We start from the raw sequence: 14,055 nt of genomic DNA, 5'->3' as shown, positions 1-14,055 counted from the left end.
GCGACCCTGTGGTTAGTCACCGCCAGGAAGCATGCCATCCCGGGGGCTGCTGGCAGGCCGGCAGTGGTTTTGGCCACCTGGTGTGTGTGGCCTTATTTTGATGATGATTTCAAGATATCTCCAAGGAGGGGTGCAGCCAGTCAGTGGGAGCTGGTGGGAATAGCAGAGGAAAGAACAGGAAGAAACTGTGGAGGTTTGTTGGGGACAGTCCCCAGGCTCCCCTGGCTCTGGGCTCAGGCTGTCCCCATAGTGACCAGCTCCACGTGGGGCCATGTGACTTGGGAGACAGCTGCTGCAGGTGCTAAAACTCGGTACCTGTCACCTGCCAGGGGTGCAACCGTCAAGGTGACATATCCAGGAGGTTTGGATCAAATCTGGTGGGAACATGGAGTCTACCAACTCCTTTCCTGGCATGGGGAAGACCCCACAGGGCTCACCCATCCCTGCCCAAATGACGGCTGGAGGGAGGCAGGGGAGGACACGGGAGCGGGGATGCAGCAGATGCATTTCGTCACCCAGCCAAGGAGCGTGTGTGTGTGTTGGGGGAAGGGGTGGCAGGGCGTGTGGGTGCATTTATTGCCTCTTCCCGCCAGCGCTGGCTCCCTGTGCACACAGGGATGGCAGGGACCCAAGGGCACAGCCCACGGCACGCTGGACTTTTACCCTGCTGTGCAAACAGGCAGGCGCCAGATTAGGGTATCAGTTGGAATTTCATCCTGTCAACGGCACCCGCAGCCTCTCTGGGTGCACAATGGAGCATCTTCCCTCCAGCCCAGCCCCTCACCCACCCACAGGCACCCCAATGCAGCAGGTGAATTTGGGAGATGCACATTTCATCCCCCCTCAAGACTGTTCCCCTTCAAGCTTCCCCCTTAAGCAAGACCTTGCAGGTGATGGTGATGCCACCACCCCATCCCCTGCCAGGGAAGGACCCCACCAGCCGGTGCCCACGTGGCAATGACAGAACTGGATGTCAAAGGCAGGAGAAGCCCAGCGAGGGGGTTGATGCGTGTGGAGGAGCCAGCCCCTGGCATGGGGACCACACTGGAGTCTCCATGCAGAAGCGGATCCCAGTTGCCCCAGTTCAGCCCAGCTTTTTGCCCACCCATCCCCATCCCTTTTCCCACACAGCACTGGCTCTGTTTCCTTTGCCTCTTCCAGCCTGTTTTAGCCCCTGATGCCCCACGTCCCCTTGCAGGGGTGCAGGGCGGTGGTGGTCCATGCCACGGGCAGCCCAGGCACCACGCTGGTGAGCAGTGTCACCCAGAGCACAGCGATGGGTGCAGCCACTGTTGCAAGGTCAGGAAAAAACCCTTTGCTCTGTTCCTCTCTCCACAATGCCACCTCATCCTCCCCCAGCTCCTCCATCTCCTCCACCCACAAGGACTTTATCCTGCCTTGGCACACATGTCCACACCTCTTCTCAGGCAACACTTGGCATGTTTTTGGGGCTGGAGGAGCTGTTTTGGGTAGGGGTTTGAGGGCAGCCCCTTGCTCATTGTCCCACAGGAGCAGGGGGACGTGGCTGGGATGGAGCGAGGGGAATGTTGGGCACCGATGCCAGCTGTCCCCGGCTCTATCTCACATCCTCGTTCTCTGTTTGCTCTTCTTGGACAAGGAGGATATTCAGCCCGTCAACAGCCATAAAATGAGATTAGAGGCCAGGAGGCACCAATGGGAGGTGGCCACGTCTCTGGGCAGCTGGCCTTGTTCTTTGGCCTCTGTCAGCCCAAACCTGGCCTCACCCTTTCCCTGGCTGTCCCCGGAGCTGTGAGTTTGTACCCATCAGGTCACCTAGCATGATCAGCCCTGTTGGTGGCAAAGGGATGAGATGCAGCCATGCCACACCACGGTGTGGGTCATGCCACCACCAGCAATGCCCCGGTGGGATGAGAACACCATGTGCTACAGGAGCAAGGCTGCTGTGTCAAGACATCCATCTGCCTGGGGACACTGGCATCAGTGAGACCCTGGAGCCAGCATCCCTCCCCTGCCACATCACGGTGGGTTGGGAGGAGACAGCAACAAACCTGTGGTGGGCAGGATTCCTGCTTGCTTTTATTTTCACCGATGCCTAAAAAATAAAAAGGAAAACCAGTTCTGCCTTATATACACGAAAACTGAGCCAAAGTCCCGAGCCAATGCAAACATTCATCCTTGCCACCAAGCACAGCTGGCAGTGGTGGCCAAGGGAAGTGTCACCAGCTCCCACAGGAGGGACACCCAAATCCTACAAGGGCTGGAGTGGGCGGTGGGTGCAGTTCCATGGCAGGGACCTTCTTGTGAACGCTGCACTGTGCCTGGGCACCTTGTTTTCTGGGTCAGGAGGGGCTGGGAGTGGTGTGAGGCTGGTGAGAGCAGCCAAAGGATGTGATGCACAAGTGGTGTTGGGTGAGATGTGAGGGCTTGGCCAAGCGTTCTGAGGCAGCTGGGGACATGTTTGCTGCTCCAGCTTCCTGGAGCTTGGAGAGACAGTGCTGGGAAAGGCCATGTAAGACGCCATGCCATGCTCGTGCTGCCTCATCCCTGTCTTGGCCTTGGGAAGCCACAGCCCAAGAGCACCCAGCACCCTGGCCTTTGGTCAGGACTCAGCAGGATGAAGGGACATTTCAGTTGCAGCTCACCATCAGGAAAAGGAGGGTATTAGTCACTGGCCTAGGGCACACAGCGGGAGGGAGGTGGTGCGGTGCATGGAGGAGAGAGGATACAGGGAGAACAGAACCTGGAGTCCTTTGGGGTTTGAAGAAAATAGGAAAAAAACACTTCTCTGTCTTTCTGGAAACCACCTCTCCATCACCTAAGGATGGCCTTCTTAGAGATGGCCCCTGCCCACCCTGGCAGCAGCTCCCGGTGCCCGCGGTGGCTGTGATCCCTTGGAGCAGCTCCTCAAAGTTCTACTGGTATCGCTCTTCTGGATGGTCTTGAGCTGGTTCTTGCATCCTGTCCCAATGGCAAACCTTCTTGTTCTCTTCCTCTTCCCCACAGGAAGGTGGTCTCAGGGCTCAGAAGGGTGATTTGCCTCCAGCATGTCTGCATGTCTCCTCTCCTCTCCCTGTGCTCCTCCACCTTGCTGCTTTGCCATGGCACAGCTGGGGACACTGGGGCTGATGGACACATCTCTGTGTGGCTCCTTCTGGCTTCAGGAGCAGAGCTGGAGGCACAGGAGCTGCTGTGGCCAGGGGATGTGGACAGTGATGCACAGGGACTCTTGACAAAGATGTACTCCAGCTGACCACCATCATCATGGTTTGAAGGTGTCCCCCCTTGGGTCCCACGAGTGAAGGTCCTGCCTGGCTCCTGCAGTCCAACTCGCTCTGCCTCTGGCACTCCCCTCCTGGTACAGCAGATCCAGGAGACCAGCTCAGCAGAAGTTTGTTTTGCCTTGAACCCAGCCAGGCCTTTTTTCTAGTTCAGTCTTGCTCAAACTGCCCCAAAAGCACCAGGCAGTTGGATCACCAGGAGGACCATGAAGGAAGCTTCCTACCAGCTCCACCTGAAGCACCTCCTGCACCACCACCTTCCTTCTGCTGACATGAAGACCTTGCTTTGGGCTACAAGTACTAGAGACCAAACCAGGGCATGTTTCCTACAGGACAGCAATACTACCTAACCTATGGTTTTTACATAGGAGAGAGCCCACCAGCCCCTTGGGAAGGGCCTGGTGCCACCTCGCCCAGCCTCGCTGGCCACGCCATTGGTTCAGATGGGGACCATCACGTCTTTGGGAAGGGGCTGTCGCTCTCCAGAGCACACGGACCGGCTGGGCTCTGCTGCATAGTGCTTATCTCTTGGTGTCTATAGCTGGTGAAGGGGGCTAAGGCATGAATTCCTCCTTGATTGTCAGTGGAGATGAGGAGACCAGGTTTGGGGCACTGCTGGTGCAAAGGCCTCCGATGGGTCCTGGTGTGCCCACAGCCGGTGGGGTTGGCGTGGTCGTGCTGGTGGGTTGGCTTTGCTGCTGCATCTTCTTTTTGTTCACCTTTCTCTCCTTTGCCCTCCGATTTTGAAACCAGATTTTCACCTGCAGAAAGACAAAGGAGATGATGCAGAGATGGGGATGGATGCAGCCAGGGATAACGACCTTCAGGGTCCTCCTGGGACAGGGAGGGCATCCCAGAATTTGGAAGAGAAGGGAAATCTGTGGAGCAAAGTGGGACCACCACTTCCTGCTTGGGCGGCAGCCCTTCCCCTCCCCATGCCCTTCTCCACCCAGGACGTGGTTTTCCCAGGACACCACAGCACTCACCTGCCGTTCAGTGAGCCCGAGGGCAGCGGCCAGCTCAGCCTTGCGACGGATGGTGATGTAGCGGCTGTAGTGAAACTCCTTCTCCAGCTCCAGGCGCTGGTGGTCCGTGTACACCACCCGGTACTTGTCTTTCGTCCTGGTCTTGCCTGGTAGAGAGAGCAGAGTGAGGGTGAGCTGAGAGAGGATGAAGGGGAGCAGTGGAGGGGCAGGAGCATCCCCAAGGGTGCTGAGGAGATACACAACCACCTGTGGAAAGCTCAGGAGAAACAGGGTAATGCTCTGGAGACCAGTGGAAAAGAGAGTCGTGGGGTTCCTATTGGAATTAGTGCCCATCCTGGGTAGCACCAGGTTATTTCTCTGTGTTGGAAAGTACCTGGGCTTGGTGGAAAGAACAGGAGGGATTCAGAGGCATCATGAGAAAATGGACCAAAAATCCCATGTGCCATGACACACCATTCCCCAGAGGAGCAGAGCTGCAAGCCCTGATGTGGGCTGAGGACAAACTGCTTGCAAAAATACATCCAGGGAGGGATGAGGGAAACCTAAACCCAAGGTGCCCTCACTTGAAGGCACATGGATCAGTACAGGGGAAAGATGGAAAGCCCAGGGATGACAGCATTTCTCTGCCACCAAGAGGGTTATTTTCCTTCTCCCTGTACCGAGCTAAGATGAAGGGCAGTGCTCATTCATTTGGTGCAGCCTTTAAAGATGTACTGGAGAAAGCTCACACGATGCCCAAGCACTCCTGGGGACTGGCTCCATGGGCCAGCGGTGTTTGGTCAAAGCCAGCCCAAATCTCACCTTGGGCTCCCCAGATACAGATAGAGCTCGGGGCCATTGAGCCCCGCATCTGTGAGCACACAGATGCAAGTCCCACAGGACTGCAAATGGTACCTGACACTTTCTAGCAGAAAAATACAGTCAAAAATAGCCCGTGGACAGGATACTGCCCATCACTGCTGCAGATGTGCAGGGAGGGATTTCTAGTGACCCAGCAACCCATATAACCTCACTTGCATCCTCCTCCCCAGGAACAGGGATCTTTGTGTGCCTGCCATCCTCTTTATCTGTCCCCCTGAACAAGTCCTTGGCACACTGGCCAGTTTGGGATGAATTGGATGGACATTGAGAAGTCTCAACAATATTATTAAATTCTGGCCGTCTTAGTGGAAGAAGGAGTTTGGGTGGTACAGAGGAAAACTGTGCCTCAGAGACTCCAGAGTGGACTCAACCCTTTTGAGACATTAGAGAATCTCCACAGAGCAAAAACCCCAAACCCCAGGCTGCAAATTTGTTCCTCAAGCAACTTAATTTTATTTTTTAAGGATGTCTCTCCCCTGCTTCCTCATTGCAAGGAGATGGGGACTTTCCTAAGCCACTTCTTATGCTGAAAGATACATGTAAAGAATGTTGGAGACAGGACAACCCACAGCCAGTGGGAGAGGGGCTCCCCCGGGGTCATTTCTCTCACGGCATCCCATGGGATGTGATAAGGCAGCTGCTTTTCTACTAAATAAGCAAAAACCAGCAAAGCTCTCGCTTCTGCTGTGGGTCACCAAGCAAATCACATGTGGAAGCCCATGAGTGTGTGTGAAGCCCTGGGTGGACGTGGGAGCCGGGGTGGGCACAGGAGACATCTCACCCTGTGGGGACTTGACCTCAGTGCTCCCGGGCACAACACCAGCAGCCCTGCAATTCAAGTTAGCACCCAATGTCCACGACTATGTCACACTCTCTGTCCTCCTGCGCTTGCTTCTGGAAGTAGGTGCTGACATGGGCTCATGAGTGGGATGATGCCAGGGGCCATCTGGGATGGCCAAGTGTCCCAGTGCCATCCCCGAAGGGTAGGAGCATGGCAAGGCTGCAACACGGCCAGGAATAGAAACCAAATCTCCCAGCACCAGGCTGGGCTTTAGCCACTAACTTGTATTTGAGGGATATGATCAGCATCAGAAGGACTTCTGCATCCTGGTTTCAGAAGGACTTCAGCATCTGTGCTGAATTTGCAAACACAGCGATTCCCAGGGAGTTACAGAATAAACCAGAGGCACCAGCGAAGGTTTACGCAGGGTTTAGCAGCTCTGTGAGAAACCAGGCTCCCTCTGCCTGCTCCCTGTAGGCTCAGGGACTCCTACAAGTTTTTTTCTTTCTCACATAAATTTGTCTTTTTCTTTTATTTTTTTTTCTTTTTTCCTTTGAAAGCAAAAACCTTTCTGAAGAGATAATGACTTTAAAATGATCTTATTTACAATACTGCTCTTTGAATACCACTGCTTGGAGAAAAAAAAAAAACAGCTGGAAAGCAAAGGAATTGACAGATGAAGTAAAAAAAATAATTAAAGAATAAAGAAATAAGGCAGTTTGTGAATACCACATATGCCATGAATTTCAGTAGGAATTATTATTTCCTGCTGCAGCTGTAAATAGATCCATCACAGCTTGTTCTTTGTTATTCCCTCTTCACTGTTCATCCTTGATGCAGCCTCTGCTTTGCCTCAGCTCTGGCAGATACCTGGCCACACTGGTGAGCCATCACCTTGTGAGCTGGGCACCAGTCTCTCTCTGTGCCCAATATCAGGTGGCAAAGACTCAAAATAGAGGGCTCATGACCAAACCAGAGATGGAAAGTTATTCATCTCAACTAATTGCTGGTTTCAGTGATGTTTGCTGAATTCGGGAATGTACTGTGGGTGATTCACAAGGAAAAGAAAAGGATTTGCAAGAAATACTATTGACAATGAATAATTCAACTACCTTGAATATGAATGCTAGGTTACACTTAACTCTCTCCTGGAGACTTTTTATGGCTCTGTGAAAGGAAAGAGGAAATTTGGGATGAGCCAGCCTGGCTCCTTATGGGGAATCCTCATATCTATGGGGAAACCCTGGTGCTGCGGTGGGGAGCACGGCTGAGCAGAGGCATGGAGCCCCTCCAGCATTTCCAGCAAAGCCCATTGGAGGTGGATCAGGTTGTCCCATAGCTGGCACAGCCCAGAGCTGCTGCTGCTGCACCAGGCTGGGGTACGAGGGGTGCAAAGGGGGTGCTGGTGATGCCTCCTAGTACAGCTGCCAGCCCCTTCCAGCCCTGCTATGCATTCAAAATCCCTCCTGCTTGTCCCCAAAAGACCAGGCAAAGGATTTGCTCAAGCAGCCAAATAGAGCCATTCACAGGGCCGGTGGGAATGGTTTTGGCTTTGGGATCAAGGCAGGGCCAATGGCTGCGTGGGGAGAGGGTATGGTTACCACTGTTAATGTATAACCCTAATAGCACTCACCTGAGCCGCGATTAGATAAGGGAATAGCTTTAATGTGCTGTGCAAATCCCAAAGGACACGCTCCTGAGTGTGCACACACACACTCACACACATGTGGGGTGATGGGGTCCCGACCCCCAGCCTGGATCTGCCCCCCATGGCAGCCTGGTCCCGAGGATGGGGATGCTGGAGCTCCTGCCCTGGATTGGGTCAGGATCCTGGCAGGGGAAGGGAAAATCAAAGTAGATCCCTGTGCCCAGCATCCCGAGCTCTGCACCCTCATGACCATGGTAGAGGCTGCCAGGGAGGGGGTAATTCACGCTCTCCAGACCTGGCCTGCCCCAAGGATGGCTTTCAATAAGAAACTGTGCCCTCAACATCCTAACAGAGAGGCTATAGGGTATTTTGAGGCATTGAGGAGCTTCAGGAAGTGCTGGGAAGAGGCTGGTTCAAACCAAGGGGGAAAGAGACTGTGGGGTGGCAGTGGCACCCTGGGCAGTGGCAAAAAGTAGTGAAGGAGCAAGAGCTGGCACAGTGTTTGGGAACTGGTGTTTCCCCCGGTCCCACAGAGCAACGCACCCAGCCCAGTGTGCCCAGCACAGCGAAGAGGGGGTCAGGCCAGCTCCAAATGGAGCATTCCCACCACGAGCTGCAGCGGGAGCAGCACGGCTGCCAGCAGCGAGGAGCATAAACCTGCACAGTTTTCTAAAGGTCTCTATTTCACAGGTCAAAGCAGCTCCAAATTGCAGCAGCTGCAAACTCTGGCTCTGTGGGAAGCTGCTATGCAGCCATCAGGGCTCCAATCGGGGCAAACGGGGTATGGCAGCAGTGACCTGCTCACTGGAGCAACCAAGGTGGGACACACTGCTTTGCTGGGAAGGTGTTGGTGTGGGGATGGCAGCGTTGTTGTCACACCAGCCAGCCCCACGGCTCCTCGGCGGCTCTGCACGCCTCGCTGCACGGCAGTTCCTCACATGACTGCCATGAAAAGCCTGGGCAATGTGCTCCTGGAGCAGCCCTGCATGGTCCCACCTTCTTGGCGATGCCCTGGCCACGCACTGGATCCATCTGTACAGTCCCATCCACCTGTCTGTCTGTACCGGGTGTGTTTCCACACCATCTGATGGCACTACAGTATTTTACTGCTGAAAAACATCAGGTGTGAAAGTCCCGTCACCAGTGAGCACCAGGGAAAGAACTTGTCTGTGCTGGAGTTCAAGTGCAGCAAGCTGGGGTGCAAGACTGTCCCCCCAGGTGGGTGCTTTCTCTCCATGATAAAGCCACTTCATTCTGAATGAGCATTCTGACCCCCTCCTCGCTGTGCTGGGCACACCGGGCTGGGTGCACTGCTCTGTGGAACTGGGGAAAACACCAGTTCCCAAACACCAATGCCAGCTCTTGCTCCTTCACTACTTTCTGCCACTGCCACCCCACAGTCTCTTTCCCCCTTGGTTTGAACCAGCCCCTTCCCAGCACTTCCTGAAGCTGCTCAATGCCTCAAAATACCCTGCCACCCTATAGCCTACTTGCAAAGAGGATAAAATGCTCCCATCCCAGAAGAATCAGTGTTCTATCAAGATTTGCCGTTCCTTCCCAGGGAAAGCATCAGGAAAAACTTCCTCCCATCCACAGCATAGCTTAGGCAAAGCCACGGATGGAGAAACAGGCACAGAAGCAGTTTTAAATCAGAGTGGAGTCCCAGGGTACGTACCAAGGGCTCTGATTGCTGGTGGGACACCCTGGGCAGCTTAACCCTGGTCCTTCTGCAGCTCCATGGGGGAATCCTCCCCTCACTGCAAAGACTGGGGCAGCTGGCAGAGTGATGCCCCCATGACAATAGACTGCAGGCCCAGTAGAGGGCTGGGGTCTGCTCCTGATGCTCAGGAGCCCCAGGCTGGTTGGAGTCACCCCATCTGGCAGCCAGATGTGCTCCGGCTGCCTCTGCGCAGGGGGTGGATGCTCCCTTTGCCAAGCAGAGGTGACGGCAGCCGCACTACCCAGTGGCGATGCTGGTGCTTGGGATAGGAAACCCAGCCCGTTTCACTGTCCCTAAACCTACTGGAAATGGGAACCCCAAAGTCTGCACTGACAGCAGGAGGGGCTGAGCCCCCTGACACCCTCCCTCTGCCCCCCCTGCCCCACACTCGCTTGTTCCCCACCTTTCCCCTCCAGCTCCAGCAGCCTCCCCAAAGCACACGGGCTCCTCTCTGGCCAGGGAAGGGGGGATAAACTCGAGCCCCCCACCCTCCCCGAGTGCTGGGAACCAGCAGATCAGGGTTTTCACAAGCCTTCCCCTTCCCATGCATGCCTCAATATCATCAGCTATTTTTCCTCTGCCGCAGGAAGCAGAGGGGTGATGGATGGGATGACCGATGTGGGGCGAAGGACCGGAGCCATGTGTCTTGCTTCATCACTGCCTGCGAGAAACAAACCCCTCTGGAGGGCAATCCTTCCTGAGATCCCTGCCTGACATCATTCCTCTGCCAAAGGGTGTCCGATTTAGACAACTGCCGGGTGTCAGAAACTGTGTGAGAAGAATCATGGAAATCATAGGAATCACCCCACCCCGCGTGTATGTGATGATTCTGTACTGTGGAGGGAGGGGATGCTGGATGAATCCTCTCTTGATGGACCCAGCTCTGCTCCAGGTCAGAGAAACGGGCATTTCCAAGCTTCTGGGCTGAAGTCAGGACTCATCTGTGCCCACAGGGGCTGGGGACACCTCTGAGGAGCCCCCAGGGCAGCTCCTTGCATGGCTGTTTGCCTGACACAGACCCAACTTGGGGATTTCTTCCTGGTGCTAAGGACTTTAGAGCAAACAGCAACGCTCCCGTGGTCACCTCACTAACAATAAAACTTGATTTGGCTTAATACATCGTGCACTGGAAATGTTTCACTGACAAAACCACGTCACTTCTCCTGATGGCTTTCTAGTCTGCACACGTAGGATTGAGCTCTGAGCTTCCTAAAAAGCCCCACAGATTTGCTGTAGGTGAGTGTGTGTGGCTGGGGGCTGCTTGCCTGGGGGTCATGGCACTGGCAGAGCTGGGGGGCAAAGCCACACAGGGCAGCACAGCTGCTGGGAAGGGGCAGGAGCACACGGGGAAGAACCAGATCAGGAGAGCACGGACTGGTGTGCAGGAGCACAGGCTGGCCCCGGCTGGGCTCTGCACTGCCAGCACAGTGGGATGGGGCCAGCTCTGCACCCACACCCATATGCGGGGGGTGAAGGCACCCCTCCTGCAAGCCTCATCTTCCTCTCATGAGGTTCAAATCCAGGTTGCCAGCGGCTGCAGAGAGCCAGTGATTCCCCATCACAACCCCGTGTTCTCAGACATGGAACAACACATCAGGAGATGCTTCAACCCCAGGGGCAGCAGCCTCAGGCTGGGTGTTGGGGCAAGCATTTCCCAGCCCTGCAGTGATTCAACTCTTTATTTTGGCAACTGGTGGATTCCTTCAGTTGCTCCCATGGTTTTACAAGCACCGAGCCAAGCACCACCAACCAGGCTCCCGTGCCGGGTCAAAGACCATGACAGCGCGGGAGGGTGAGGAGTGCCGGGGCGGCATGTGGGCTGGAAACAGCCCATTTCAGAGCATGGCCTTCACACTAGCCCTGTGGCACTGAGCCTGGATACAACTCATCCGGATCAACATCCTGGCTGGATTTGTCCCAGCTGCGGCAGGAGGAGGACAGCAAGGTGGTGGTGGTGTCGGCTGGACAGCAGCACTCCTCTCCTCCTTCACAGCCCCACAGGGTTCAGCCCATCCTTACCATGGGGCAGCACCGGGGGAGGATCTGGCCCCTTATCCAGGTGATCACAAAGCTAACAGCACTGGAGTGGGCGTCCTTGAAGTGTCCCCTGTAGGAAACATCTGCCATTGGCCAGAGGTTTAAAGTGTCCCTCTGCTAATCCCAGGGTATTAGCCAGCCAAGCCCATCACGTAGGTACGGCCAGTGCTCCAGGGAAGCCCCTTTTGTTCAAGAAAATTCAACTCTAGGAAAGTTGGAAGGGTCTGTACCTTGGCCAGCAGGCTAAGCAGTCAACAAATCCCAGCTGGGGCCAGGAGCAGGTTGTGGGTTAATAATTCAAAGGGAAAGGACCGATGAGGCCTGATGCACGGACACACCAAAGGGGACCCAGGGGAGCAAAGAGTCTGATGTGGAGTCACCATGTCCTAAAGAAGGGTCCCCCACGCAGGGACTGACCAGAGAAATGCATCGTTCTCCAGCCACCACTGTCACACCAAAACATATCACGCACAGCATGAACCCTGCCTGTCCATGGAGAACATTCCTCTGTCTCATTACTCTTTCCTCCAGCTTTCATGGACCTCACTAAGGCTGGACAAATAGAGCTGGAAACAGTGAAAACTGTGATGGAAAACTGCACACCGAGCAAATCACCACTCGGCCATGCTCAGAGCATCACTATTTCTTCTCCATCACCCCAAAACCTGCCTGGACACCACAGGCACTGATGCCACACAAAACCCCGAGGGCATTCGCCTGCCCGAGGGATGCCCCGATGGCACTTTCACTTGCAATATTTAGCACTGCTGCCCCTGCTTGATTAGTGACCTAAAAGCCAGACCCGAGGCAGTATCTGAGGATTTGCATAACTAACGAGCAGAGGGTGAATTTCAAAGTTCATCCAGTCACTGTTTCCAGCCGCCTTCCTGAGCTTTTTATAGAGCCAGGGTGCAATTCACAGGGAAGTTTGCAAATAATTGTGAATAAGGAGGAAGCATGAGGCTGTGACACGCTGCTCGTGAAGATTTTATGAGCAGAAAAAGAGGTGACATCGCAGAGAGAAATGAGGCCTGGGGACATCTTCCAGCTTGGTTCTCTTTAAGTCCCCATTTCCAGCCACCAACCCTCTGGCGTGGCAATCCTTTCTGCTGCAGGGTTATCTCGGCTCAGCCGGGTGAAACACGCACGTATTTAGCAATAGGTATATAAAATCATCCCTCTGTAAAGCCTGACTCTGCAGTGAGTCACTGGGAGATTTCTCACTGATTTTTTTCTCGAGCTCTGGATTGCATTTGCAGAAGCCCCCAACACACTTCTACTTCCTGCGTAACATTTTCTCTTACCATCACACAGCTCTTTCCCAAAAGCTTTGAAACTACAGCCAAGAGCTGTTTATACAAGGCAAGACAGAGAAGGAACCTTAATTTACAGCCCTCTGAAGTATTATGATTTATAGCATTTGCAATGAAACTGTTGATATTTATAGCAAAAATGTCCATGTATTCATTTCCTATTCCCACTGTGGTGAGATGGGTACTTAATCAATCCAGCCTGATTAAAGTCCAGGTTATTGATTTCAATAAAATGATTCATCTAAGAATTTCAGCCTTATCTATGTCAAACCCATCTCTACCATGCTCTCTTTCAAACTTAATTGAGAAAGGCTTTTTTATATATATATTTAAAGAACAGTCCTGGAAAACATGAGCTGCATCCCACCATCACCCAACATATGCTCTCACCATGACGGAATCCTGCAGTCACACAAGGACTGGTCCTTAATCTGCAAGTGTCTTAAAAAGGGACCTTGGTGGTCATCCGACCTGGGGAAGCACCACAAGAAAGGGGCTTTCACCCCAGCACCCATTCCCGCATCGCTGGGGCTCCTCTGAGCACAAGGGGAATGAGGCTGCTTTATTTGTCCCTTTGTATGTATTTCTTCTAAGAGATACAAACTAAGCAACTAAGGATATTTTTCCAGAATTCAATCAACTCAGTTGTCATCTAACTCAATCAGAGGCACTTTCAAGCCCCCCTTTTATCTCCACCCCACTGCTGGGTGTAAAACCATGCCCTTGATCCAGAGGAGGGGTGTGCTGATGTCTTTCTCCCCTCATTAATTTTCCCTCCCATCTCTCTCCTTAGAAGAAACCGAGACTTTTGAACCTACAAAATCTGCAGAAGTGGCAGGGTCCCAGTTGGATGGGGGAGGATCACCCCCCCACTTCCACCCTGGGGCAGAGGGGAGCCCTCAGCCCCAGCACGCCTGTGGGTCTCCACCACTGGGTATTGGGGAGGCATTTTTCCTAAATAGATATATTCAGTGCTTAAAACGGGTCAGGAAATACCAGCCTGGCTCTTCCTTACTCTTTCCAGACCAGGGCTTTTTTTTTTCCCATTTTTTGGGGTGTTCTGCCTGCTCCACCACAGCCACTGCTCCCAGTGGGGACCATCCCCAACCTCACCACACGGATCTGGAGAACACTACTCCTGTACTGAGTTTGGCCCCAGCAGTGCTCTGCAGAGCTCATGGCCAGCACGGGAGAGGGGTGGCGGGTCCCGGTGGCAGAGGGTCGGGTCCGGGAAAGGGGGGCTGGCAGTGACCCTGGCAGCCTGGGGGGAGGATGAAAGGGTGCCGGCAGGGCAGGACAAAGGGCCCTGCACCTCACCTCGCTGCCAAAGGAGCCGGTCACCATCTCCATGACAAAGCAAAGCCCTTGTCAATTTGGGCTGGCCCCGAGGGGGGACCTGCCCACCGCCTTTGAAGTGGGCAGCAGGGACCCCCCAGCGCGGGTAGGAGG

General features: G+C 54.2%; 1 protein-coding gene across 1 annotated transcript in view; it reads right to left on the bottom strand.

Moving 5' to 3' along the window:
• Window positions 1-3,814: 3,814 nt before the first annotated feature.
• Window positions 3,815-14,055, bottom strand: part of CDX1 (caudal type homeobox 1) — a 12,071-nt gene continuing 1,830 nt past the window's right edge. The window contains exons 2-3 of the mRNA XM_010166385.1: window positions 4,247-4,392; window positions 3,815-4,021 (exon numbers count right to left, since the gene is read on the bottom strand). Coding sequence (XP_010164687.1) covers window positions 3,815-4,021; window positions 4,247-4,392 — 353 coding nt within the window. The remainder of the gene's footprint in view (window positions 4,022-4,246; window positions 4,393-14,055) is intronic.

The sequence above is a fragment of the Antrostomus carolinensis genome, unplaced genomic scaffold (genome assembly GCF_000700745.2).
Source record: "Antrostomus carolinensis isolate BGI_N321 unplaced genomic scaffold, ASM70074v2 scaffold15224, whole genome shotgun sequence".
NCBI classification, from domain to species: Eukaryota; Metazoa; Chordata; class Aves; order Caprimulgiformes; family Caprimulgidae; genus Antrostomus; species Antrostomus carolinensis.
Note: the sequence above shows the minus strand (reverse complement) of the source record. Positions and strands in the feature narration are given on the sequence as shown.